Raw genomic sequence first — 27,639 nt, 5'->3', positions numbered from 1 at the left:
TTTCTGGTTCCCTCAGTTTAATCGGTGTTGTGTCATCTACTGCGCAGATAGCGCGATGTAGAGTAGATGTCTCAGCCTGCATCTAAAAATAAGTTCTTAAGTTAGCAATTTGTTTGTCTAATTGCTCACCTATATCCATAAGTCCTCTTCCTCCTAAATTCCGTGGTAATGTCGTTCTTTCCACTGCACTTTTGGGATGGTGTTTTTGTGCCTTTGTAAGGTGCGTTCGTACTTTTCGCTGAAGATTTTCTATGTCCGTTTTTGTCCACTTAACAATGCCAAATGAGTAGCTAAGCGCGGAACATGCGTAGGTGTTTAGTGCCTTAAACATTTGCCTTAAACATGCCTTAGACATTTATTATTATTATTATTATTATTATTATTATTATAACTGACATGTGGTGATTGTTCAAAAACTTACATCGGTCAAACTGGCATAACTTTTGGCAAACTCATAGCAGAATACAAAAGGGTTTTCAATAATAGATGGCTTAAGCCATCTTTAATAGAATATATGGAAATTAGTACATTAATAAATACAGATATAGATAGGAATGACCACTTGAGACAAATAGAGACTTCAAAGTGTACACGTATAGTAAAAACACATCACTTGAGAAAGGCACTCTTCCGAAACAGCTGTAGCGACATTAATTTATAATAAATTTTGTGAAAATATTAAAAACAAAATTTTTAGTGTTTTATTATTAGACGTCTATTAGTTTATGAAATCTATCTATCAATGTGTGCCCTCCAATTTTGAGAATTTCAACTAGTATGTTGTCAATACCCGGGGCTTTATGATTCTTCATAGCAGAAAAATATCAACTAAAAAATGAAAAATATAACAATTTCATTTTTATTATTTGTTTTTGCAAATTCAAATAATTATTTTTATCAGCTAAGAATGCCTGTACATCATCATCATCAAGGCTTTTCATTCCGGATGGAATGTTTCCGCTCTTACTTAGAGCTCTCTGATTCGCTTATTGCGGTTAATCGTTCCGCATTCTTATTGTGTAGTGTCAAAGTTTGTTGTATGACTTGGCTTTCGTTACAACTTTCTTCCACTCATTTCAAAATGTGCATAGTTCCCTCCAGTCTCTGACTTTCAGGATTTTGATGTCCCTGTGACCTGATCCTCCCATCTCTCTCTGGGTCTTCCCTTTGGTCTTTCAGTTTCTGGCTTCCATCTGCTGAGCTTTTTAATCAGTATTATTTCATTTTTAATCTCATGATTTCTCTTAGTTCACGGTTTGTTCTTCTTCTCATTTCTCCGTTTTCCATTCTTATAGGGCTCATAATTCTGGGGAAGATTTTCCTTTCGAATATTCTTAATTTTTCTTCATCTTTATCTGCGAGGCACATTGTTTCGGCTGCGCATGTAACTACTGATTTGATTGCACCTCTGTATATTTTCAGTTTTGTATTTCTGGATAAGTTCTTATCCTTCATTAGTCTATGAAATCTTCAGTATGCTTTGTTGCCTGCTGGTATTTGCTCCGTTACTTCTTCACGTCTATTATTTTTGCCATTCACAAATACTTCCAAATATTTAAATTGTCCAACTCTTTTAAAAGTGTACTCGTCTTGTTATCTTCTCTTCTAGAACAGAGTAGATATTTTGTTTTTCCTTCGTTTTCCATCTTTTCTTCATTTGGCAGGGTTGTTACTGCTTCTTTTAATCTCTCCTTGTCTCTTCCCATAAAAACTATGCCATCTGCATAGGCCACTGTTTGTGTTGAGGAGTGGGCTATGTTTTCTTTAATTCCGCTGGCCTTGCCTGTTCCTTCTACTGCTATGTTAAATAGTGTGGTTGATACTGAATGAAATACTGCTGTACATTATGTCAACACTACATAAAACTACATATTATTTGCTTCCCTTCAGGACACATGTAAATTCTACTTAAAAATTTTAAAATCGTTTAAGATATGTATAATAGATATTCGTCCTTCAAATCAGTAAATTGGAAATAAGAATGCTATCGTTAGAAAAATTCGTATGTTAATAAAACAGAAGCACCTCCTTCACTTTCACCTCAAGTTAGATAACGAATTTTATTATGAAAATTATGTCAGTGTCTTGTTTTCGGATGACACGAGTTGAAAATTTATTCGATAGTGTCTGTCCTGTTTGGAATCTGAATGAATTTTTTTGTTAAGTAACCTGACACACATTTACAACAAAATCGATTATATTGTCTGGTCCAAGTACAGTAATATTATAGGCTATGATAATTATACCGAATTGTTTAATATTAAAAACTACAGATCTATAGTACTTTTTACTACAAAATACGCTTACGTCATTCAAGATTTCTGAGGTAAGAGCATTGCCAAAACATTAGAATATGAAAAGATAAATGCAGTTTGTGTTAATATTCGATTCAGAGTTGGACCAACATCTCCATGTAGCTATTTCAGCATCCTCATGTCTCCTCAGTGAAGCTATGCAGTCACAACTCTGAAAGGAACATAAATAATCTGCCTATTTAAGGGAAACCATCGCAATGATTCCACCTTTTGAGACGCAATCTAGCGACATCTCTCGTATTACGAGGAAAGCAACGAAAAGCCCTAGATACAAAGTTTACCACTTTTTAAACAATTAGAATAATTGAAATAAAAATATAATAAACAATATTTTAAATCCAAGACTTTTCGTTAATAAACTGCTTTCTGGCTGCATCCCGTATCTCCGGATTTTACAATATATAATCACAGAGACGACGAAAATAGGAGAAAGCAAATAGGACACTTAGGCCACGCATTTACCTTCTCTTCGTCTAGGAAAAGGACCGAAAGACAGTTTCTAAATACTCAGAACTGAGTAAAAATGGAAAAGATAAATGCAGTTTTTGTTTATATTCGATTCAGAGTTGGACCACCATCTCCATATAGCTATTTCAGCATCCTCATGCCTTCTCAGTGAAGCTATGCAGTCACAACTCTGAAAGGAACATAAACAATCTGCCTATTTAAGGGAAACCATCGCGATACAATGATTCCACCTTTTGAGACGCAATCTAGCGACATCTCTCGTATTACGAGGAAAACAACGAAAAGCCTTAGATACAAAGTTTACCACTTTTTAAACAATTAGAATAATTGAAATAAAAATATAATAAACAATATTTTAAATCCAAGACTTTTTGTTAATAAACTGCTTTCTGGCTGCATCCCGTATCTCCGGATTTTACAATATATAATCACAGAGACGACGAAAATAGGAGAAAGCAAATAGGACACTTAGGCCACGCATTTACCTTCTCTTCATCTAGGAAAAGTACCGAAAGACAGTTTCTAAATACTCAGAACTGAGTAAAAATGGAAAAGATAAATGCAGTTTTTGTTTATATTCGACTTTAGAATATGACTTTTCATCACGGCCATGTTTCTTGTACAGTGACAAGCTAGGCATCATTACCTTACTTACTTACTTACTTAGTCCTAAGCCTTTCTACCTCTAGGTGTAAAGCTGGTGGAGTTGAGTTTGGCATTGTAGTCTCCATGCTTTCCGATCTTGCGTTAGGTTTCTTGCACTTTCCAATGTCAATCCCTTCTTCTCGACTTCTTTCCTGATTTCCTCTACCCACATCTCGGTCACAGAGGAAGACCTACTTGGTCTTCCTCTTTTGTTTTTCCCCTGCACTCTCGTTTCGAACACTCGTTTTGTAAGCCTCTCGTTCGACATTCTACACACGTGCCCCAACCATCTAAGTTGTCCCTCCACTATTTTTTCATTAATTGGTTCCAGTTTTAGGTTTTGTCTAATTGTTTCGTTTCGTATTTTGTCTGTCCTCTTTCTGTTTGCTATTTTCCTCAGGAACCTCATTTCCATAGCATTGACTCTGGATTTTTGTCTCCCCGTCAATGTCCATGTCTCGCTGCTATACATGATTGTTGGTCTAACTACTGATTTAACGACTGCCGTTTTTACTTTCTCCGGTATCTCTTTTTTCCCCAAAAATGTTGTTTTCATAGCGTAAAATAAGCTTCCTGTTCGTCCCATTCTCTCGTTTATTTCCATGTCTTGTTTACCATTTGCTTCGATTATTACTCCTAGGTATTTAAAATATTCCACTTGCTCTAGTTGTTTCCCGTCTAATTCTATTGCGTGTGTCTTCCTCGTATTTGAAATTATCATTGTTTTTGTTTTCTTTGTATTAATTTTCATATTTATGTTTGATAGTTCTTCTTCTAGGATTTCAAGATTGTTCTGTAGGTCTTCTCTGTTTTCTGCTATCAATACCATGTCGTCTGCGAATAGTAGCTCCAATAGTTGAGTCCGTTTTATTTGCCAGTATCGTAATGTTAGTTTTCTCATTCTTCTCTTGGCTTTCTTTATCGCTTCATCCAGTACCACTGAAAATAGCAGTGGACTCAGCACGCATCCCTGTTTGACGCCTTGACTTGTAGTAAATTCTCTGGATTCCTCGTTGTTGGTTCTTATTGTATTTGTATTATTTTTGGACATATCCTTTATTACTTCTCTTATGTGTCTGTCTACTCCCCTTCCTTTTAGTGTCTTCCATACGTTCTTTCTTCGGATTCTGTCAAACGCCTTTTCCAGGTCAATGAAGCACATATGTATCTCTCTATTCTTCTTGATTACCTTCTCACTTACTTGTCTTAATGTGAATATTAGGTCTTGCGTGCTTCTGTCCTTCCTGAATCCACACTGTGTGTCTTCCATAGTTGTTTCTATTTGGGTTTTTATTCTTGTCTCTATTATTCTTGCGAATACCTTCCCAGGGATACTTGATATGGTGATACCTCGGTAATTATTACAGTTTCTCTTGTCTCCTTTTTTGTGTATTGGTAGTATAATGTCTTTCTTCCAGTCCTTTGGTAATTCTGCTCTATTTATGATATCATTCATTAGTTCTTTCATGCTATCCATTCCCTCTGTCCCCATGAATTTTATCATTTCCGGGGTGATATGATCCTTGCCTGGTGCTTTGCCCAATTTTACTCTTTCTATTGCTTTCTCTAATTCCTCTCTTGTTATAGATTCCACTTGTTGTTCTTCATTCCTTTCTTGTATCTCCCCTATGTTGTCCGTGTCTGCATGAGTTAGCTTTTTGAAATGTTCTCTCCATCTTTCCATTATTTGTTTTTTATCTGTTAGTACGTTTCCATTCTTGTCTTTTATATTCGGCATCGTGTGCTCTTTCTTTTGTCTGAGTTGTTTTAATGCGCCGCAGAAGAGTTTTTGGTTTTCCCTATAATTTTTTGTCATATTTTGTCCAAATCTCTCCCATGACCTTTCCTTTCCTGCTTTCACCGCTATTTTAACCTCTTTCCTTTTTTCTTTATATGCCTCGTAATCTTCCGGGTGTTTTGTACTTAGGTATCTCTTCCATTTTTTTTTCTTTATTTTCTCTCGTATTTCTTCCGTCCACCATTCCGTTCTCCTCATGTTAGTATTTGCTATTTTTGCTTTCCCACAAGTTTCCTCAGCTGCTTTGATTATGCTGGTTTTTAGATATTCCCATTTTTCTTCTATATTTGTATTTTTGCCCTACCTTTCAGAGTATTATCTAATTTTTCTTGGAATTTCTTCTTATATCTTTCCTCTTTTAATTTTTAACTTTTTATTTTTTCGTTTACTACCTTTCTTCTCTTTTCTTCTTTTTCTTCTGTTGTCTAGCGAGATCTCTCGTATTACGAGGAAAACAACGAAAAGCCCTAGATACAAAGTTTACCACTTTTTAAACAATTAGAATAATTGAAATAAAAATATAAGAAACAATATTTTAAATTCAAGACTTTTCGTTAATAAACTGCTTTCTGCTGCATCCCGTATCTCCGGATTTTACAATATATAATCACAGAGACGACGAAAATAGGAGAAAGCAAATAGGACACTTAGGCCACGCATTTACCTTCTCTTCGTCTAGGAAAAGGACCGAAAGACAGTTTCTAAATACTCAGAACTGAGTAAAAGTGGAAAAGATAAATGCAGTTTTTGTTTATATTCGATTTTAGAATATGACTTTTCATCACGGCCATGTTTCTTGTACAGTGAGAAGCTAGGCATCATTACCTATCTGTCAAAAATATTTTTTTTTGTTCTTGTTTACTGTACAAATAATACCGTATCTCTAATTCTTTATTCTAATTAATGATGTCAATCGGTTTTTAGTGCTTGCCGAAATATTGTAATTAACAACAATATTATCCTAGTGCCGGTCAGATAGCCTAGCGGTCTTAGGCGCTCGATCGACAAATCTAGAGAATTTGCGATCGAGGTTCGAACCCCGGCCAGTGAATAGAAACATAAAAAGGCCAACGTCGTAGTATAAAATTCTAAAGAATCTAAGGCTTGGTTTGGGATAAGCTTGTGTCTGATCGGCCTATGGGGAGCGGTATGGCTAGGGATAAGGGCATGCGGCTTGGTGATACTCCTTCGTAGATCCCTACCGGAAGGGCGTTGACGCCTAAAAACGGCGTGTATGTTATAATATTATCATAGTGTATAATCAATAAACTAAATCATTTAATATTTTAATGCTAAAAGTAACAGATGTATATTATTTATAAGGCTCTCGATTTTTTTATCTAAATTATGTGTTCACGGGTACTTTATTATTATTTATATTACTAACCTAATCTAACACTAAAAAATAAAAAAATACTAAAGCATAGTTATTGAAACAAAAATACGAAAATAAAAATAAAGTACATCAACTAGCAAATGATTTTTTAGTCGATTATTATTATGATACGTGTACTAAAAAAAAAACAACGAAGCCGTGTCGTTATGAAGTGTATAAGATTGATACACGCTATAAATCGTTTAAAGACAATACACAATTATTTTATAACTTTTCCAAAGCCTTTATTTATAAACAGTCTCGTGCTATACATATAGGGTGAGGCAGATAAAGGGCCTATTAGAAATATCTCGACAACTAAAGTAAAGAAAATTATGAAAATTGGAATATAGGGGTCTTGAGGTGTGAACTATTTAATGAAAATATTTTGGTCTCTTTGCTACTTCCGGTTATACCGGAAGTTGATTGTAACTTCTTTTTTTAATGGGACACCCTATATATTTGTACGTTTTTAGATTCTCCTCGATTTCTTATTTCTTAAAATATAAGGTTTTGTAATATTATACAGGGTAGATTAAAAGATAATTACGTTTTTTTATTAATTTCGTAGCAAAATTCACACCCTGTAGAATTGTAGTAGTTTTACATCAAAATCCCTTTATATGTTCAAATGATTTTTAATATGGTCTACTGTTGTTACCAATTATTAGTATAGCCAAATTTTGAATTTTAGTATACAGGGTGGGTCGAAACTCGGAATGTGTATTTTCTGAGTTTTCTTAAATGGAATACACTATATTTTAGTATTGTAATGAAATGGTATTTTATGGTACTTTTTAATTTCTTAAGTATTCCCTATACCCAACTGCTTTAATTTGTGCTTAATTGTTAATCGCACCAACAATCTTAACTACGTAGATATTTTGATAGCTCAACCATTATTGACAATTTTAAGTATCAGTCTCGATTAGTATGTATTTATTTCCGAAAAATTATTTGTGATTGAATATTTTTACGGCTAACCTAATAAAATTTCAGGTATTTTGTGTTGCAATTAATGTTTGGTTTGAATCACCAATAACTCACAAATTGAAGCAGTTAGGTATAGGGATTGCTTAAGAAATTATAAAGTATCCTAAAATAACATTTCATTACAATACTAAAATACAGGGTGTTCCATTTAAGAAAACTCAGAAAATACTCATTCTGAGTTTCGACCAACCCTGTATACAAAAAAGGAAAAATTTAAATATACCAATAATTCTTAACATAGCAGACTATATTAAAAATCATTTGAACATAAACAGAGTTTATTATGTCAAACTATTACAATTCTACAGGGTGTGAATTTTGCTGCGAAATTAATAAAAAAAACGTAATTATATTTTAACCTACCCTGTATAATATTACAAAAACTTATATTTTAAGAAAGAAGAAATCAAGGAGAATCCAAAAATGTAAAAATATACAGGGTGTCCTATTTAAAAAAACGAAGTTACAACCAACTTCCGGTATAACCGGAAGTAGCAAAGAGACCAAAATATTATCATTAAATAGTTCACAACTCAAAACCCCTGTATTCCGATTTTCATAATTTTCTTACCTTGAGTTCTCGAGATATTTCTAATAGGCCCTTTATCTGCCTCACCCTGTATACCTAATACAATATTTTATTTGTATTAAATACTATTCAGTACATGCATCTGTCATTTTAGCCTTAAAATATTAAATAATCTGTTTTATTGATTATACACTATAATATTGTTGTTAATTAATATAGTTCGGCGTATTATTAATACATTTCGGCAAGTACCTAATGAAAAGCGATTGACATCATTAATTAGAATAAAGAATTATGGATATTATTTGTACAGTAAACAAAGAACAAAGAAAAACATCTGACAAGTAATGATGCCTAACTTCTCACTGTGTGAAGAAAATGGCCATGACGAAAAGTCCTATTCTAATGTTTTGGTAACGCCCTGACGTCAGAAAAAACTATCTAAAAACACACTAAGACTAATGTATAAAAACTATCAAATTCTGATGGATGCTTTTGACCAAATCTAAATTTGAATCTATGAAAGTTGTCCCATCATCAATTGGACATTCATAAACTTTAAAAACCTAAGTCCAACTCTTGTTGGTTTATCAGTTTCACAAAGTCTTCCAATTTTCCATACTATTTCATTAAATATCGCATTATATTTCAGCTTCGGTTCCTAATCGAATTTATGTTTCACTTCAATATTTACCAGAACCAGGTAGACTTTTCTGAATGTATGAATATAAAATTCCAATAAATTGCCAGAACAAAATACAAAAAAAAAGGTGAAGGTTTTAAGGTGAATTTTATGAAACCTGTGAATTATTACTACAAACATTTGGATTCAGCTCAAAAAAGTCAATCTTTAATACCGTAACTAAATCCCCTAAATCAAAAAACAATTTATAAGACAGCTGAATAATGAAATGAAGAGTTATATTTAAGATAGTAATGGAGATATTGGGACAAGAAGAAAAATCTTGACAAAAGTAGATGACAATAAAATCCAAGAGTGTTTATGACATACGTGAGTATACATAAACAAAATAAATATGACATGGATGTGATAAAACAATGATAGAGACGGGACAGTCAAGTTAGAATAGGTTAAATTAACTCGGGAAATCGAAAATTAATTATAAAGAGAATTGAAGAATACCAAGAACAGGAAACAAAAGAACAAGCAGGTTTTCGAGCAAGCAAATCCGAAATTCGAACAATAGGCCACATTTTCTCTCTAACTCTAGTAATAAGAAAAAGAAATACCCTAATATGCTGAAAATATCACCAAAAATAGGAGTTTGTATACATTAAGGCACGTATTGACTATGTTGGCGCTCAGCGCTCCTGCAACTGCTCCAGATAGTGGATACCTTGGCGCTCCCGGACCCTGCAACAGTGCCCGCTCCGCTCCGTTGCTCTAACCGTGGCAGTTTATATGTAAAGACAAGCATACCGTACCGATTGGAGCAGTTGCAGAGAGTGCGGAGCGCCTACCTAGTTGATACGTGCGTTTATTTTTTGCAGACGAGACCAAAATAATGAAAATAAGAACTATAGAATGGGATTTTGAATACAACAAAAATAATTTGTATTAGGAGAACTTAACAAGAAATAAAAAAATATGAAACAAATTTTAAACGCTTTTCTTTAGTTACGAGTGACTAAAATTAAAAATATTATAAAAAAATCAACTAAAGAGCAAAAAATAAAAAAAATTCAGACTCAAAGGATTATTCAAAAAAACTGTTTGACAGATTAAATATACAAAAATCTCTCACATTCGTTAAAGAAAAGGGTGAGGCTCGTGTTTGAGTTTTTGTTTGAAGTTTGAATTTTTTTTATTTTTTGCTTTTTAGTTGATTTTTTTTATAATATTTTTAATTTTGGTCACTCATAACATAACTAAAGAAAAGTGTTTCTTAAAAAAATTTCTCATTTTTTTTTATTTTTTACCTTTTAGTCTTACACTTTTCAAGCATTAAAATATGTATATCGTCATGTTAAAAAAAGGATGTATATGATAGACATTTCTTTCATTTATTTCAACATTTGATACATACATTGTACATTTTCTGTAATTTCTTCATACATTTCTTAAAGTAAAATCATAATTTACACCTATTACAGTTTTCGCAGTCTTTCCAACTCTTCTTATGCTTTACTATTCTGCCCTGCTTGGTAAAAACGTCCGATCTACAATTTTCATTTTTTCGTGATGAGGTTATAAATCCACTACAATTAGACATTTAGTATCTTATTGCTTAGTCAGAAAGTCCTTTTCTGCCATCTCAAATCGTACAAAAGCGTAAATTTGTTTGTCCTTTCTACAACTAATAGCCGTTGTGCTTAGAATAAACGTCCTATTAACCTTATCACGAAAAAACGAAAATTGTAGATAAGACGTTTTTACTAAGCAGGGCAGTATTGCACGGTGTAGACCCTGTTAATTTCTCACAAATTACGAGTTCTAATGTTAATTGTAGCAGGAAACGTCTCTACCGGTGATTTTTCTAAGACTGCGTTAAAAACACGATTTTTTTGAATTCGAGTTTTGGTTGAAATTTTGTTTCGTATCGTATTGAAATTTAATACGAATAAGCGCCGATCTTTATAAACAAAGATATGAGAGTTCAAAATCGTCGCCGCTTAGGATGTTTATAAACATGATGTACAAACATGAAAAGTAGTCGGAATCGGCAAAAAATTTGAAACTTTATTGTTTATTTATGAAGCATAACGGAAACAATTAGTATAAAAAGTGAAATTATGTATAGTTCATATAATTAGATACAATCTATAAAGGTTTCAAGTTTCTACATGGTAAAAAACAAGAGAATTTAAGCATTTTTCATTAAAATCGTTTTTTTATTTACAATTAATAAATATAATAAAAACAATTTTTTATTGACTATTCGTGTATTATTCCCGCCAATGCATATGTCTGCAAATTTTCATTCATTTGTATTGAAGAAAAGGCAGTCAAATTAACGTCTAAAGATTTGACCCAAACGATTGAATCAAAGAAAAGCGATTAATAGAAGCTGCAAGCATAATGATTTTGCAATATAAATTAGACAAGATGACATAAAAACAAAGTAACTAATATGGTACTGTCATGTACAGAGAATGCACAGATTTTGACGTGAACAATACAAGGGAGAAGGAAAAGAGGAAGGCCGAGAAGAAGCTGGAGGGATGGAATTGAAAAAGAACTAGAGGAAAGAAAAATCTCTCCAGGTCTATGGTTAACAGTGGCGGCTCGTCAGAGGAGGCAAGGGAGGCTCAGCCTCCCCATAAATTTTTTACACACTCTATACTGTTTTGTTTATCATGAATTGCGAAAACAACAATTACTCTCACTATTATACAACGTGTAAATTCCATATTATCACTAATTATCCATACGTACGGAGCATTAGCATTAGAACGCATGATCGCGTCTCAGTTTTATTACATATTATTGTAGGCAGGACCCTGGGTTATCCCGAGATGCACGAACGGAGCCGAGAAGCCCAGCTTTCTCCGTTGCTAATGCTCCGTGCAGCGCAGCAGGCGTTTAAGGAGACCCGGTCTCCTAACAGTGGCATCTACGGCGCCATCACACGTTGCCCGGAGATATACCAAGGGAGGCAGTGTAGCTTCTCAGCTCCGTTGGGTGGTTGGGTGCGTCTCAGGACAACGAATTTTAGGGTCCTGACTAAATATAATGAAAAATCTAAAAGTGCGAATTTTGTTATGAAATTTGGTATGTGGGGTTATAATAATATTTGGAACAACTTGCTCAAATAACTTTTTCCGATATCTCTAACTCAAAGCAAAATATCGGTAATTTATCGTGTTTTTGAATTCGCAGTAGGCCGCGTTTAGAATTAAAAAAATTCAGTTGAGTATCTTAAAAATTTGAAGCTTCATTATGTATGGACTGCAAGACTTCAAATCTGTATTTATTTTGATATGCATAGGTATCTATTTACAAATAGATGGAATTGTTAACAAATAAACGACACAAACTTTGGTATTAAACTTTTACTATTAGACTAACTATTTTTAAAATGATGATATCATGAAATTATGAATTAGGATGATATTATGAAATGTAAATAAAAAATGGTCAAAAGATGGAGCCTTAAATTACATTTTTTGGCGCATTTTTTTGCTAGTGCAAATTTGTCTAGATATTTTACAGTTAGGTATAGCCTCCCCTATTGTAAAAATCACGAGCCGCCACTGATGGTTAAACAGAGAAGAACGGCGGATAGGAGTCGGAAGGCATCGTAGAACGCTGTAAACCGATAGTAGTAGATATAAGAGAAAATATTGCTTGTAATTAAATTTGTAAAAAGGGTAAGACAGTAGCTCAAAACGATTGTTACACTAGTTATTATGTTATTACTTTAAGTTATTAATAGGTACCTCGCAATAGAATTTCTAAGAATTATGAAGAACACATTATATCAAAGCTAATCTAATTCGAATGCAGAGGCGGCTTCGGTACAAGAATAGCTCTATTTTCGTTGAGAGGTCTACTTCAAATATGTGGAGAATATACCATGAATATATTACTTGGATACCCTTAATAGATTATCTTGGATGTAATTAATCATTTTGGTATTTTTATATTCTGACTTTAACCGTATTATTAACTATTATCTATTTTGATGGATTCGACCGTTACTTGATGGAAGTTCATTTTATATAACAATAAAACACTGAAAACGTCTGTTTTCTATACTTCCACAAAATTTATTACAACTATGTGACTACAGCTGTTTCAGCAGAGTGCCTTTCTCATGCCTTTTACAAACTAACTAATGGTGACTGCCCGAAAACTTACATCGGTCAAACTGGCAGAACCTTTGACAAACAGATAGCAGAACACAAACGGGCTTTCAACAATAGAAAAACAGACACTTCTACATACGCACTTCACCTTCTAGATCATAATAATTCTTTTAATGAACAGTTTCAAATTCTGCATATTCAAAATAAAGGCCTTAAGCTATCTTTATTAGAATCTATGGAAATTAATACATTGAAAAATACAGATATAATTCTGAATGACCAACTCGAGACAAACAGCTCCCCACTCCTCAATCTCTTCAGTTAAAAGACTTTAAAAAGGCAAGCCCATAGTAATCTAAATCACTTGAGAAAGGCACTCTGCCGAAACAGCTGTAGTCACATAGTTGTAATAAATTTTGTGGAAGTATAGAAAACAAACGTTTTCAGTGTTTTATTGTTTTATATTATCTATTTTGTTAATAATTCTTCAAATTTCCTATACGAATGATCAATGTCACCAATGCTATATTATTAACGAGAAATTCTTGGACGTTTATAATAATAGGTTAATTTTATATCGCCCTCTTAATTAAGAGTTTGGGTTAAGATTAAATATAGGTAATCATTGTTATGATGCAATCACGTTGACATGATCTGTAATATTTTATTTATTTAATAATTCATTTTGACCGAAAGACATAAAAATTTGTAGCAAGACAGACATACAGCAGGACTATAAGACTTGTAGACCTCTGGCTTCCAAAAATTTGGTTATTTCCCTCCATTTTCCGGACCTTTGCTTTTTCTCTCCCATTTCTCACGCATATTTCTGACCAGTCTTGCTTTACTGCTTCCAACCATTTCTTCTTTGGACGTTCTCGTCTTTTTTCTCCATTTCTTCATCCTCCAGTATTGTGTAAACATTTCGGTTCTCTGGCATTCGTATAATGTGACCAAGCAACCTGTACTAAATTTACAATCAAGATGCAATAGAAATAAACAAACCAAGACACGATAAATGCTACTAGGAGCACTCCCGAATCATAATTTACAATGTATACAGGGTGTCCAGAAACTCTACCGACAAACGAAGACAGGGGATTCCTCGGATAATTTTAAGACAATTTAACCCAATTCCCCTAGTCCGAAAATGCTTTTTAAGGGAGCTAGAGCTCTTTGAAGATGGCGTCATGAAATTAGTTCTTCTTAAATACCTCCAGAACGCTTCTATTTAGAAAAACGGAAATTGGTATGCATATTTACTTTTCAGAGATAAATCAATTCCATCCATTGCAAATCTCTAGTACCGGTCACAGGCGTCCGTTTTGGGTAGAGCAACGGGTATTTTATCGCATAACTTTTTTGTCCTTAACTTTTATGCATTTTTGATACCGGATTATTAAATTGTGAGGTATTCTAGTACAAAAAGGTACTCCTTCTTTAAGTCGGTAGGACACACCGTTTTCTAGAAAAATCGATTTAAAAGTTTTTCGTTTTTGGAATTTGAAAAAAAAATTGAAAGAACTTTTCAACAAAAAACGAAGTATTTTACCAACATAAAATAAGAGTAACTTTTAGTACTCGAATACCTCATAATTTAATAATCTAGTGTCAAAAATGCTCAAAAATTCAAGACAAAAAAGGTATGCTATAAAATAACTGTTGACCTACCCAAAACGGACGCTTATGACCAGTACTATAAATTCTCAATTAATAAAATCGATTTATCTCTGGAATATAAATAAATGTACCAGTTTTCGTCTTTCTAAACAGTTTTTTTTTTGAATTTTTTTTTAATTCAAAAAGCGAAAAATTTTCAAATCGATTTTTCTAGAAAACGGTGTGTCCTACCAATTTAAAACAAGAGTACCTTTTAGTACTAGAATACTTCACAATTTAATAATCCAGTGTCAGAAATACATAAAGGTTAAAGATAAAAAAGTTATGCGATAAAATAACCGTTGCCCTACCCAAAACGGACGCCTATGATCGATACTAGAAATTTGCAATGGATGGATTAGATTTATATCTTGAAAATAAATACGCGTACCAATTTTTGTTTTTCTAAATAGAAGCGTTCTGGAGGTATTTAAGAAAAACTAATTACAAGACGCCATCTTCAAAGAGCTCCTCTAGCTCCCTTAGGAAGCATTTTCGGACTAAGTGAATTGGGTTAAATTATCTTAAAATTATCTGAAGAATCTCCTGTCTTCGTTTGTCTGTAGAGTTTCTGGACACCCTGTATATATATTGTAAATCCCGAATCATGATTTCCAAAGTTTATACATTGTAAATTATGATTCGGGAGTGCTCCTAGTAGCATTTAACGTGTCTTAGTTCGTTTATTTTTACTGCATCTTGATTGTAAATTTAGTATAGCTCTTTGGGCTCGTATTTTTGTCGCAGTTATTAGTTTTCCATACATTCTCATTAGTTCTTTATTTTTTCGTCTTCTCCAAATATTCTCTGCCATCTGTATTCTTCCGAAGATTTTTCTGAGCACCTTTATTTCCCAGATCTCTTTTCTTTTCTTCCTTCTAGTTCATAATCCAACTTTCGCTGGCATACATCACCGTGGGTGCGATTACTGTCTCGGCGACTCTATTGCTCTGCTCCCGTTCATTGATCGTTTGTCTGTCTCTTTCCTTTCTTTTCCCTTCTTCGTTGTGGTTATTCAAATTTTGACACTTTTCAAAACCATATTATAGCCTCAGCTTGTTTCATTTTGATATATTTGTTTGGTTTATTTTTAGTGCATATATTTTCGCTTCTTCTTCGAATCAAATCCCAAATAGGTATTCTAATGGGCGGTGGTCTGTCAGATTAAAAATGATTTTTATAGTATGTTTTGTAGTAGGTTTGCACTAGATTTCGTTACGATTTCGAAAAAAATATTGACACCATTAATATAAACCAAGTATCAATATAAACCAAGAAAGGAATATTATGTCAAATTTGAAAAAATGTTTCTTTGTTTCAGGCCGAATATAATGCCGCTGAAGTCATCGTTATGACAATAATTAGATCTTTAGCTGTGCTCTACTGCTACTATCAATTTTGCAAACTACAAAAACTGGGATCTAAGTACATTTTGGGTAAGTATTTATTCATTCCATAAATAAATTTAGGATAACTAAAAACAAGAATAGGAATATACCCTTTCAGACTAAGACACTGGTGTCTGACACCGGTATTCGCCACCGGTGTTCCATTGTAGCAAAACGTTGCGTTGGTGAGCCACTAAAATCAGCCAGACACTCGAAAGTGGCTCGTCTGTAGTCGTTCATTTAGACCGATGATTTGCAGCCGGTGGCGGACACCAGTGTCTTGGTCTGAAAAGGTACTTATAATGCTGAAAATTTTGCTTGTAATATTGTTCTATTATAAAAGTTATTAAAACGTATTAACACAAACAAAACCTGTTGAAAAGGCGCAAATGTAATATTATACTTAAATTATATTGTGTTTCATTCTTACCCTATTCTACGTGTTAAGAGTCTTAGGAAGAGACATTGTTCATTCTCGTACTTCTTCTTTTAATCGTAATCCTAATGATTATAAGTTTTCTTCTGTTTAACATCGAGTTTTTGTAATCCTAATGGTATACTTTATTACAATTATCATGCAATTTAAAGGGTTTTTATAACCAAAAATTAATTTCAACTACTATCAACATGTTTCCTTCATGATGGTCCGACTGGATCGAAAACGTTTTGAAAATTTATAATCCATTTGGATGATTTTGTAAAAAAAATTTGATAAATTAAATTAAACTATGTATTTAAATTGGACGTACTCATATGCCTTAAAAGGAAAATCTTTGACCATTGTATGTTACCTGTCCTTATACCTGACGTTAAATCTAGAGACAATGAGACGACTTAGCGCCTTTGAAATGTGGACCTATAGAAGAATTATGAAGGTTTCCTGGGTGAGTTACGAACTATGAAGTACTGAGAAGAATAGGTAAAGAGAAGGAAGTTGAACTTACAATTAAACACATAAAGCTACAGTATATTTGACATGTGATGCGGGGCGAGAAGTATGGCATCCTGGGACTCATAATGCAAGAAAAGATAGATGGCAGAAGAGCATCGGAAGAAGACGAATTTCATGGCTGAAGAACCTTATAGAATGGTTTGGATGCAGCTCAAAACAACTATTTAGAGCTACTGCCTCAAAAATTAAAATAGCTATGATGATTGCCAACCTCCATAGCGGAAATGCCACCTGAAGAAGAAGAAGAATGTTACCTGTACTCACTTATGGAGCGGAAACTTTAACACTCACATAGAAGGTAGTGAACGCAAGATTTGTGTGACTCAGAGGGCTATGGAGCGCCATTTGGGTGTCTCTCTGAGAGACCGAATCCCAAGCGAAGGAATACGTCGTAGAGTAGAAAAAACAGACGCTATCGAAAAATTTGTGTTGCTAGAATGGAATTAGTACCTCCATAGGCCCCCATGAGTTCCTCAAACGTGAGGTCAGGTACTTCTTGGCCTTGGTTTACTTCCACTTCTTCATCTACTTCGTGGTTTCCTTCGAATGACTTCTGGTTATGGTGTCGTTGTCGTATCATCGGTTTCCCCCTAGGAATCTTGCTTATTCGGTAGAGAATGTCGTTAATTTTCTCCAGAATAAGGTACGGACCTTACCACAACTGCTTCAACTTGGGAGAACAACTCTTTCGCTTCTTTGGGTTATAGAGCCAAACTTTATCGTTTTCCTTAAAGCATCCCTTTTGCTCTTGAGTATTGCACCGTTTTTGATGAGGTCTCTAACGATCTGAATATGGGAACGGACCAACTGGTTGATATTGTCCATTCTTCTCCGCAATTCATTCACATAATCTTTAATCTTCATAAAGTTAACAAATGAATACAATCAGCAGAAATTAGAATAAAACAATTATTTGAATAATAATAATAATAAAGGATCCATTCTGTTGAACGGTACTGATTGAAGTAACCATATCACTCGCTAGCACGTGAATGACACCTGACTGAAGTAACCATTTCACGCGCAGGCGCTTGATCGGCAGCGAATAGGTTAAACACCGAAAAATGTATTATCTGTGACATATAGTGAGGGGAAATTGATATATAAAATATTACATCTGACCCTTAAAGGCAAAATAGGCCGTAGAGGTGTAGGAAGAAAACGACTTTCTTGGTTAAAAAACATTCGTGAATGGACTCAGATATAACATACAGGACAATTATTCCATATTGCAGAAGATCGAGAAGCCTACGCAATGGTGATCGCCAACGTCGGATTATTCTGATACGGCACGTGAAGAAGAAGATGTATTTAAATTGGACGTACGCATATGCCCAAAAGGAAAATCTTTGACCAGTGCCAGTGTATGTTACCTGTACTCACTTATGGAGCGGAAACTTTAACACTCACAAAAAAGGTAGTGAACAAGATTCGTGTGACTCAGAGAGCTATGCAGCGCCATATGTTGGGTGTCTCTCTGAGAGACCGAATCCCAAATGAAGAAATACGTTGTAGAATAGAAAAAACAGACGCTATAAAAAAATTGCGTTGCTAGAATGGAATTGGGCAGGACACGTCGCCACTGTCGCCAGATTATCAGACAACCGATGGACAAAACGTATTGTCGCGTGAATGCCACGCACGACAAAAAGCACTACGGAACGGAGCAGAGGTCGTCCACCAATGAGATGGACTGATGACTTTAAGCTTGTAAGCATCTGGATGCCAGTCGCATAAGGGTACGTTCAGAGTGGAGCGAAGAAAGAGTGCGAGCAAAGAGCAAAGCGGTGAAATCAAAGTACTACTGAGAAACGGAGGTACACAGAGTGCTAGCAAAGAGCAAAGCGGAGAAAGCAAACAAGTTTGATTTCTCCGCTCGCACTCTTTGTGCGAAAAAATGAATCTCTATGTCCTGATAGCTGAAGTGTTTCAAAGAAAGCTGTTATGTGATCAGAAAGATTCCCTATTCAGATGACGACGATGACTTTTTAAATTCATAACTTGCAATTTTATAATTAAATAAATATTATGTAACTTAATAATTATTATTAGTTCTACAGTGTGGCAAAACCAAATGGAATAAATTCATTATTTCGTAAACCGACGACTTTAAGAAAAAATCCCGAAACAGGCCGATTTTTATTTTTAAATTATGATTTTTGGCATATACAGACTAGTGACGTCATCCATCTCGAAGCTGAAATAAAAAAATATACACGCGGACCAATGTAAAAAAAGGTCATTTCATTGTTGTCTTCTTACCGGAGTGAGAAATACAAAATAATATTTACTATTTTATTTGGGCATAAGCCACAATTCGAGTTTGAAATCAAGTTTACTTGACGTTTCGATTTTCACTTCGGAAATCGTTATCAATATAAAAAAACATTCATAAATTAAAAATTTCACTTTGTTTCTGGTGAAGCAACGCAGTTGGAACAAGCAGAATATTATAATTGCCACCGGAAAGCGAAAAAGGTAACGCACAACTTGAAAGAACCTATAGATTTCTAACTTCGTTTCTGGTGAAGCAACGCAGTTGGAAGAAGCAGAATATTATAATTGTCACCGGAAAGCGAAAAAGGTAACGCACAACTTGAAAGAACCTATAGATTTCTAAATTCGTTTCTGGTGAAGCAACGAAGTTGGAACAAGCAGATATATTATAACTGGGTCACCGGAAAGCGAAAAAGGTAACGCACAACTTGGAAAAGCCTATAGTTTTCTAACTTCGTTTCTGGTGAAGCAACGCAGTTGGAACAAGCAGATATATTATAATTGTGTCACCGGAAAGCGAAAAGGTAACGCACAACTTGGAAGAGCCTATAGTTTTCTAACTTCGTTTCTGGTGAAGCAACGGAGTTTGAACAAGCAGATATATTATAATTGTGCCACCGGAAAGCGAAAAAGGTAACGCACAACTTGGAAGAACCTATAGTTTTCTAACTTCGTTTCGGGTGAAGCAACGCAGTTGGAATAATCAGATATATTATAATTGTATCACCGAGAAGCGAAAAAGGTAACGCACAACTTGGAAAATCCTATAGTTTTTTAACTTCGTTTCTGGTGAAGCAACGCAGTTGGAATAAGCAGATATATTATAATTGTGTCACCGGGAAGCGAAAAAGGTAACGCACAACTTGGAAGAGCCTATAGTTTTCTAACTTCGTTTCTGGTAAAGCAACGGAGTTTAAACAAGCAGATATATTATAATTGTACCACCGGAAAGCGAAAAAGGTAACGCACAACTTGAAACACCTTATAGTTTTCGAAATTCGTTTCTGGTGAAGCAACGAAGTTGGAACAAGCAGATATATTATAATTGTGTCACCAGAAATCGAAAAAAGTAACGCATAACTTGCAAGAACCTATAGATTTCCAACTTGGTTTCTGGTGAAGTAACGCAGTTGGAACAAGCAGATATATTATAATTGTGTCACCGGAAATCGAAAAAGGTAACGCACAACTTGCAAGAACCTATAAATTTCCAACTTGGTTTCTGGTGAAGTAACGCAGTTGGAGCAAGCAGATATATTATAATTGTGTCACCGGAAAGCGAAAAAGGTAACGCACAACTTGGAAGAGCCTATAGTTTTCTAACTTCGTTTTTGGTGAATCAACGGAGTTCGAACAAGCAGATATATTATAATTGTGCCACCGGAAAGCGAAAAAGGTAACGCACAACTTGAAACACCTTATAGTTTTCTAAATTCGTTTCTGGTGAAGCAACGAAGTTGGAACAAGCAGATATATTATAATTGTGTCACCGGAAATCGAAAAAGGTAACGCACAACTTGCAAGAACCTATAGATTTCCCACTTGGTTTCTGGTGAAGTAACGCAGTTGGAACAAGCAGATATATTATAATTGTGTCACCGGAAATCGAAAAAGGTAACGCACAACTTGCAAGAACCTATAGATTTCTAACTTGGTTTCTGGTGAAGTAACGCAGTTGGAACAAGCAGATATATTATAATTGTGTCACCGGAAAGCGAAAAAGGTAACGCACAACTTGGAAGAGCCTATAGGTTTCTAACTTCGTTTCTGGTGAAGCAACGGAGTTTAAACAAGCAGATATATTATAATTGTGTCACCGGAAATCGAAAAAGGTAACGCACAACTTGGAAGAACCTATAGATTTCCAACTTGGTTTCTGGTGAAGTAACGCAGTTGGAACAAGCAGATATATTATAATTGTGTCACCGGAAAGCGAAATAGGTAACGAACAACTTGGAAGAGCCTATAGTTTTCTAACTTCGTTTCTGGTGAAGCAACGGAGTTGGAACAAGCAGATATATTATAATTGTGAAATAACTATCTATGAATGCCAAGTGGGAAAGAACTAAACTCTCGTCTCGCGTAACTACCAGCTCCCACTCTGGTTTAACACTTCTTTATTCTTTGCTCGTACTATTTGCTTTTTACTCTTTGCTCGCACTCTTTCTTCGCTCCACTCTGAACGTGCATTTCTTTGCTCTTTGCTCGTGCTCTTTGCTCGTGCTCTTTGCTCTTTGCTCTTTGCTCGCACTCTTTCTTCGCTCCACTCTGAACTAACGCTAAGACAGAGACAGATGGAAAGATTTGAGGGAGACCTATGTCTATTATTTGACGCCAACAGGTTGATTATGACGATTAATAAAGAAGCTATGTCAAAAGATAAAGTTAGAATATAAGATAGTGACAAGAGAATAATTACAAAGAGGTTTATTGTTTCTCGCTAATAGAAACGGATATGCCACCTAGCTTCATTTCTTTTGTTTTGGATATAATAAGGTTATGTGGGACATTCCTTATGCAAGTTTTTATTGTATATTTGCGTCTATACTTTATTTATTGCCTTTCTAACAGCTTTTAGTTGTTTATAATGGAGATTTTTCCGAAGGAACCAGTTTTAAAATAAAAAATTTACGTTGGGAACAAAATAAATGGTGAAAGTATTTGTCCATTGGCGTTCTTTCGACGATATTAATTCTTTAAATTTAAACATTTTCATTGAATAATTATTACTGATGATAACAACATTTTTAACAAAACTCATAGTAGAAGTTAATACCCAACATGTATTTGCAAACATACCTGAATATAAGTTTTTAGTCAAACACTTACAGCTTCAAAGGGTAAATGGCAATACGTAGATGGACGATTAGATATTAGTTATAATAAGAGAAAGCAATAAAGTTAAAAAAATAAGAGATTGGATCAAAAACTAGCTCTGTACCAAACCAGAGAGCACGCGGGATTTTGATCAATGTTTGGCACCAATGACCACCTGCAAACGACAAAACAGCTTGTTGAAAAATCCATAGAATACAGTGGACCTCTGGTATTAGTGTTTATAGATTTCCACAAAGCGTTTGACGCGGTAATTAAAGCATTCAATGAAAATCGCATTGATAGCCTTTATTCCAGATTACAACACAAAAGATTAGAACGTAAAAAAGGATGAAGCCCATGATGGGAATATCACAAACGAAGACCTACGAAACAGAGCCAGAGTTACAGATGTTGTGGAGTGACATTGCAGATTGAAACAGTGATGGGCTGACCACGTGGAAAGGATGCAGTTTGAAAGATGGACACGCATGTTAACCGAATGAATATTAAGAACTGATACACTAAACAGGGGAATACCATTTAGACGATAGCAAGATGATCGGCGAAAGATGACGAAAAATTGTATCTAAACGTAGTTCGTCGTTTACTTCGTAAACAGTCAGGGAAACCATTCTGTTGTAATAAATCCAGATATTAGGCAAAATATGTCTTCTTCTTCTTCTTCTTTAGGTGCTGTGTCCGTATTCAGACGTTGGCCTCGGCTGCTGCGCGAAATAATTCTTCTACCGTTGAACAACACCATTGTCTAATATTACGCAACCATGAAAGTTTCTTTCGACCAATCCATCTCTTTCCCTCCACTTTTTTTGTATGATACGGCGAAGTAGATGGTATTTAGGTCTTCTAATTATATGGCCGAAGTATTCTGTTTTTCTCCTCTTTATGATGTTTATGAGCAGACGTTCTGAATTCATCATTTGGAAAACATATTTATTGGAAGTGTGCGAAACCCACGATATCTTTAGGAATCGTCGATAGCACCACAGTAATTAGAATGCTTCTTATTTATTTATCATTGTGGTTTTTAACGTCCACGTCTCACAACCGTCTATATAGACCGCACATAGCGTTTCAGGACCATCGACAGGCTTCGGTTACATAAAACTGGTTTCCAGGTCCTAAAAGCCTTGCGTGATATTTCGATCCTGGTTATTATTTCTTCATACGAGTCGCAATTTACATTTAACCAGCTGCCAAGGTACTTAAAATGTTTTACCCATTCTATCTCCTCTCCATCAAGAGAAAGCACACCTTGATCTACATTAATCTTTCCAACTGCCATCCACTTTGTCTTTGAAATATTGATTTTTAGGCCTCTCCGATAACTTGCTTCACTGACTGGATTTACTACTGTCTGACGATCTTCTAAATTTTCTGCAAGAATGGCTGTGTCGTCAGCGTATCTGATATTGTTGATTATCTGCCGTATCTGTCGTACTCCACGTTTGATGGGTAGTTTTTCAGTACGACTATCTCCAAGTTGGATAGAGGCTACTTGATTGTAATATAAGTATTTTAGCAGTCTTATATTGTAGTGGTCAAGTCCTGCTGCCCGCAGTCAATTGAAAAGTGTATCGTGTTGTACTCGGTCAAATGGCTTCTCGAAGTCGATGAAACAAATATAAACGTTTTTTCGAAACACAACTTTTTTGTAAAAGAACGCGCATACACAATAGTGCCTCTCTAGTTCCTAGACCATCTCTAAATCGAAATTGCTTATTACTTATTACACTTTCACACAGTATGTGTACACTAAATATGTCAGTAATACATAACTCTAAAATATTTTTCTTTTCTACTTACTGTCCTAATATTTCTACTAGCTTTTTTGGTATTTATTCGAATTAGACCAATCAATTTTCCTCTGGTAATTATGATCTTCTTTATAGGGCCTATTCTTCTTATAGGGCTTTTCATCAAGTCTCGTTTGTTTCGAGCTTCTGTCATATGTTGTATAATCTGTGTATAATATTCATACAGGGTGTCCCCGAAAATAGTGCGTTTCTTAAAAGTATAGGTAGAAGGCACAATGTAGAGAAAAAAAGTCTTATAACATTTTTTCTAAATTGATCCGTTTGACCAAAAAACGAAAATACATTTTGGTATGCAAATTGAAGTCTGGCAATAACGCGCAACTCAAAAATCTAAAGATTAAAAAAGTAGGTTTGTAGGTCAGTTGCATCTGCTAGGTAAAATAATGTAAATATCAACCAAACCCATATCCATTATTTTGCAGGTAGGTACCTACGATGCCAACAACCCCAGAAATCACACCTCAAAGTAAATAAACAAGGGGTTATTAGGTTAAATTTCCACAGCCACAGCAAGCTCTTCTAGGCTACGTTGCCATGTCATTCAAATTTATGAAAATAAAAATTCGCTTATATCGAGAACAATGTAATTTTTTTCTTGGAAACGGTTAACTTTAGAAAAAAATGTTATAAGACTTTTTTGTTCTAAATTGTGTATTATATCCATACCTTAAAGGAACGCACTATTTTCGGGGACACCCTGTATATACAGATTATACAACATATGACAGAAGCTCGAAACAAATGAAGAGTCGATGAAAAGCCCTATTGTGACGTCTTCTAAAGAATTGTGCCTATCTTTTGCAACGTAAATATCTGTTAAACACAAAGGTTAATCCAATCTCTGATATTCCTAAGAAGATTTCTTCTTTTTTCCCAAGTCTTTTCTTCCCTCTACTTTTCCTTTTATCATGACGTGTAGCAGCGAGTATTTATCGTTTCGAAGTATGTGGCACAAATACGATGTTTTCTAGCCTCCCTCTTTTTAGCAGTGCTAGAATCAATTGTAAAAAAAACTAAACAAACAACAAAAACGACATGATTTCCAGCGCCATTGTCATATATCTACAAAATTGTGTACCAGAATTCATAACAAAATCACTCACGGCATTCTGTTGCGATTATTTAGGCAATATCTATTTTTTCTACCTCTCGAAGGTTATGAATTGTTTTTTAAGTGACTTATTAAAACGAAAGAGTACTTTCTCCAGTGTTACCTAGAGACCATGACATTGAATAATTTTCACTTCGCTTTCTTTATGGTTGTTACATGCATATTGTTAAACTATCGTTAACCAGCATTAGTTTGAAGTAATTTGGAATATTTATTAGGTTATATTTTAGATATTGAGCTAGGTGATCCTAACTCAATAATTGTATCCTCGCTCCGACCCTCGCTCCTTGGTATTTATATTCGTGAATTCTCACATTTAAAATAATGTATTTATTTTACATAGCGATTAGTGATCGATAATATAGTTTCGATCGCTATGTAAACTAAATACATTATTTTATATGCGAGAATTCACGAATATAAATACTAGGGAGCGAGGGTCGGAGCGAGGACACAATCCTTTGGTCTCCGTAGTGAGCACACCCTTAGACACGAAAAACAGTGAATTTTTTAATAAAATTTATCGAACTGAACAAAGCATATAGTCCAGGGAAGTAAGATTTTTGTCAGGATTTTGAATAATTCAGGTTCAGGTATCTGACAACTTTAGTTATTCTAAACCTGTAGAAAAATCTGTTTGCTGCTAATAGTTTGGAGCTGTTTTTTAATTATTATTAACAATTTAATACAAAAAAAAAAATTAAATAAACAAATATGAAAAAAATTTTTAGGAAACGCTTTTCTTTAGTTACGAGTGACTAAAATTAAAAATATAAAAAAATCAACTAAAAAGCAAAAAATAAAAATAATTGAAAAAATCTAACACATTCGTCAAAGAAAAGCGTGGCGCGTCTTCATCGAATAAACGGTTTTCGCCCCACGCTTTTCTTTGAAGAATGTGTTTGATTTTTTCAATTATTTTTATTTTTTGCTTTTTAGTTGATTTTTTATATATTTAATTTTAGTCACTCGTAACTAAAGAAAATCGTTTCCTAAAATTTTTTTTTTCATATTTGTTTATTTTTTACTTTTTAGTCTTAAACTTTTCAAACATTAAAATATATCGTCATGTTTATTAAAGTATGTATCAAACATATGATACATACATATGATACGACATGAAAAGTCGTCAGAATCGGCAAAAAATTGGAAACTTTATTATTTATTTATGAAGCATAACGTAAACAATTAACGTAAAAAGTAAAATTATCTACAGTAATTAGCTACAATCTGTAAAAGTTTCAAGTTTCTTCATTATAAAAAGAGAATTTAAGCATTTTCCGTTAAAATCGTTTTTTTTTATTGAAACAATTAATAAACATAATTTTTTTTATTGACTATTCATGTATTGTTCCCGCGAATGCATATGTCTGCAAATTTTTAGTCATTTGCATTGAAGAAAAGGCAGTCAAATTAACGTCCAAAGATTTGACCCAAACGATTGAACTAAAGAAAAGCGTTTGATTAATAAATTAATACGCCAAAATGAATTCTAATGTTAATTGTAGCACAAAACGTCTCTACCGGTGGTTTTTCTAAGACTACGATAAAAACACGAATTTTTTGAATTCGAGTTTTGGTTGAAGTTTTTTGTCGTATCGTATTGAAATTTGACACGAATAAGTGCCGATTTTTATATAAACCAATATCAGCGTTCAAAATTTCAAACTTTATTGTTTATTTATGAAGCATAACGTAAACAATTTACGTAAAAAGTAAAATTATGTATAGTTCATATCATTAGCTACAAACCGTAAAAGTTTCAAGTTTCTACATTGTAAAAAACAAGAGAATTTAAGCATTTTCCATTAAAATCTTTTTTTTTTAATTAAACAATTAATAAACATAAAAAAAATTATTGACTATTCGTGTATTGTTCCCGCGAATGCATATGTCTGCAAATTTTCATTCATTTGCATTGAAGAAAAGCCAGTCAAGTAACGTCTAAAGATTTGATGCCAACTATTGAACTAAATAAAAGCGTTTAAAAATATTTTTTAAAATTTTTTGCATCCCGTTAAATAGCTAAATTGCTGACATAAAATTACAAAATTTGATCCTAGCTACCTGAAACCAGGTATGTGGACGGTGTATTTACAAGAGGATTCGATTTAGATCATTTGAAGGAATTTTAGTAACATTGCCCCCTCCTTAAAAGATGGTTCCTTCTGGAACCTGCTCGGGACTGGAACTGGATGCTGGTATCGGCAATTGGACCCTCTTTTACAACTGACAATTGTATAAAAGTGGTAAGGGACCGTTTTCTTTCCGCACAAGTAACCATTAGGATTACAACAGACTAATACCTAGTCTTCGGTGTCTTTTAAGATTTCTTCCACCATATTTCGGACAAACCTCCAATCTAATTGGTGGCACTCTAATTGGCTGGCCAGTGAGTAGTCATCGGAAAGTTCGAGTAGATCTTATTTTTCTTCAGGGGTAACACCATGTCTTGCTTTACGGATACGTGCATACGCCCCCATGAGTTCCTCAAACGTGAGGCCAGGTACTTCTTGGCCTTGGTTTACTTCAACTTCTTCATCTACTTCGTGGTCTCCTTCGAATGACTCCAACCGGTTATGGTGTAGTGTCATCGGTTTCCCCTTAGGAATCTTGCTTATTCGATAGGGGTAACGTCGTTAATTTTCTCCAGACTAAGGTACGGACCTTCCCAGAACTGCTACAACTTGGGAGAACAGCCCTTTCG

At 34.3% G+C, this 27,639-nt stretch overlaps 1 protein-coding gene across 5 annotated transcripts in view; it reads left to right on the top strand.

The window, feature by feature from the left end:
* Window positions 1-27,639, top strand: part of LOC114334477 (3-hydroxy-3-methylglutaryl-coenzyme A reductase) — a 490,400-nt gene that overhangs the window by 356,906 nt on the left and 105,855 nt on the right. For all 5 annotated transcript variants that reach the window (XM_050641423.1, XM_050641422.1, XM_050641420.1 and 2 more), the window contains one exon: window positions 15,874-15,988. In XM_050641423.1, coding sequence (XP_050497380.1) covers window positions 15,874-15,988 — 115 coding nt within the window. The remainder of the gene's footprint in view (window positions 1-15,873; window positions 15,989-27,639) is intronic.

The sequence above is a fragment of the Diabrotica virgifera genome, chromosome 10 (assembly GCF_917563875.1).
Source record: "Diabrotica virgifera virgifera chromosome 10, PGI_DIABVI_V3a".
NCBI lineage: Eukaryota > Metazoa > Arthropoda > Insecta > Coleoptera > Chrysomelidae > Diabrotica > Diabrotica virgifera.
Note: the sequence above shows the minus strand (reverse complement) of the source record. Positions and strands in the feature narration are given on the sequence as shown.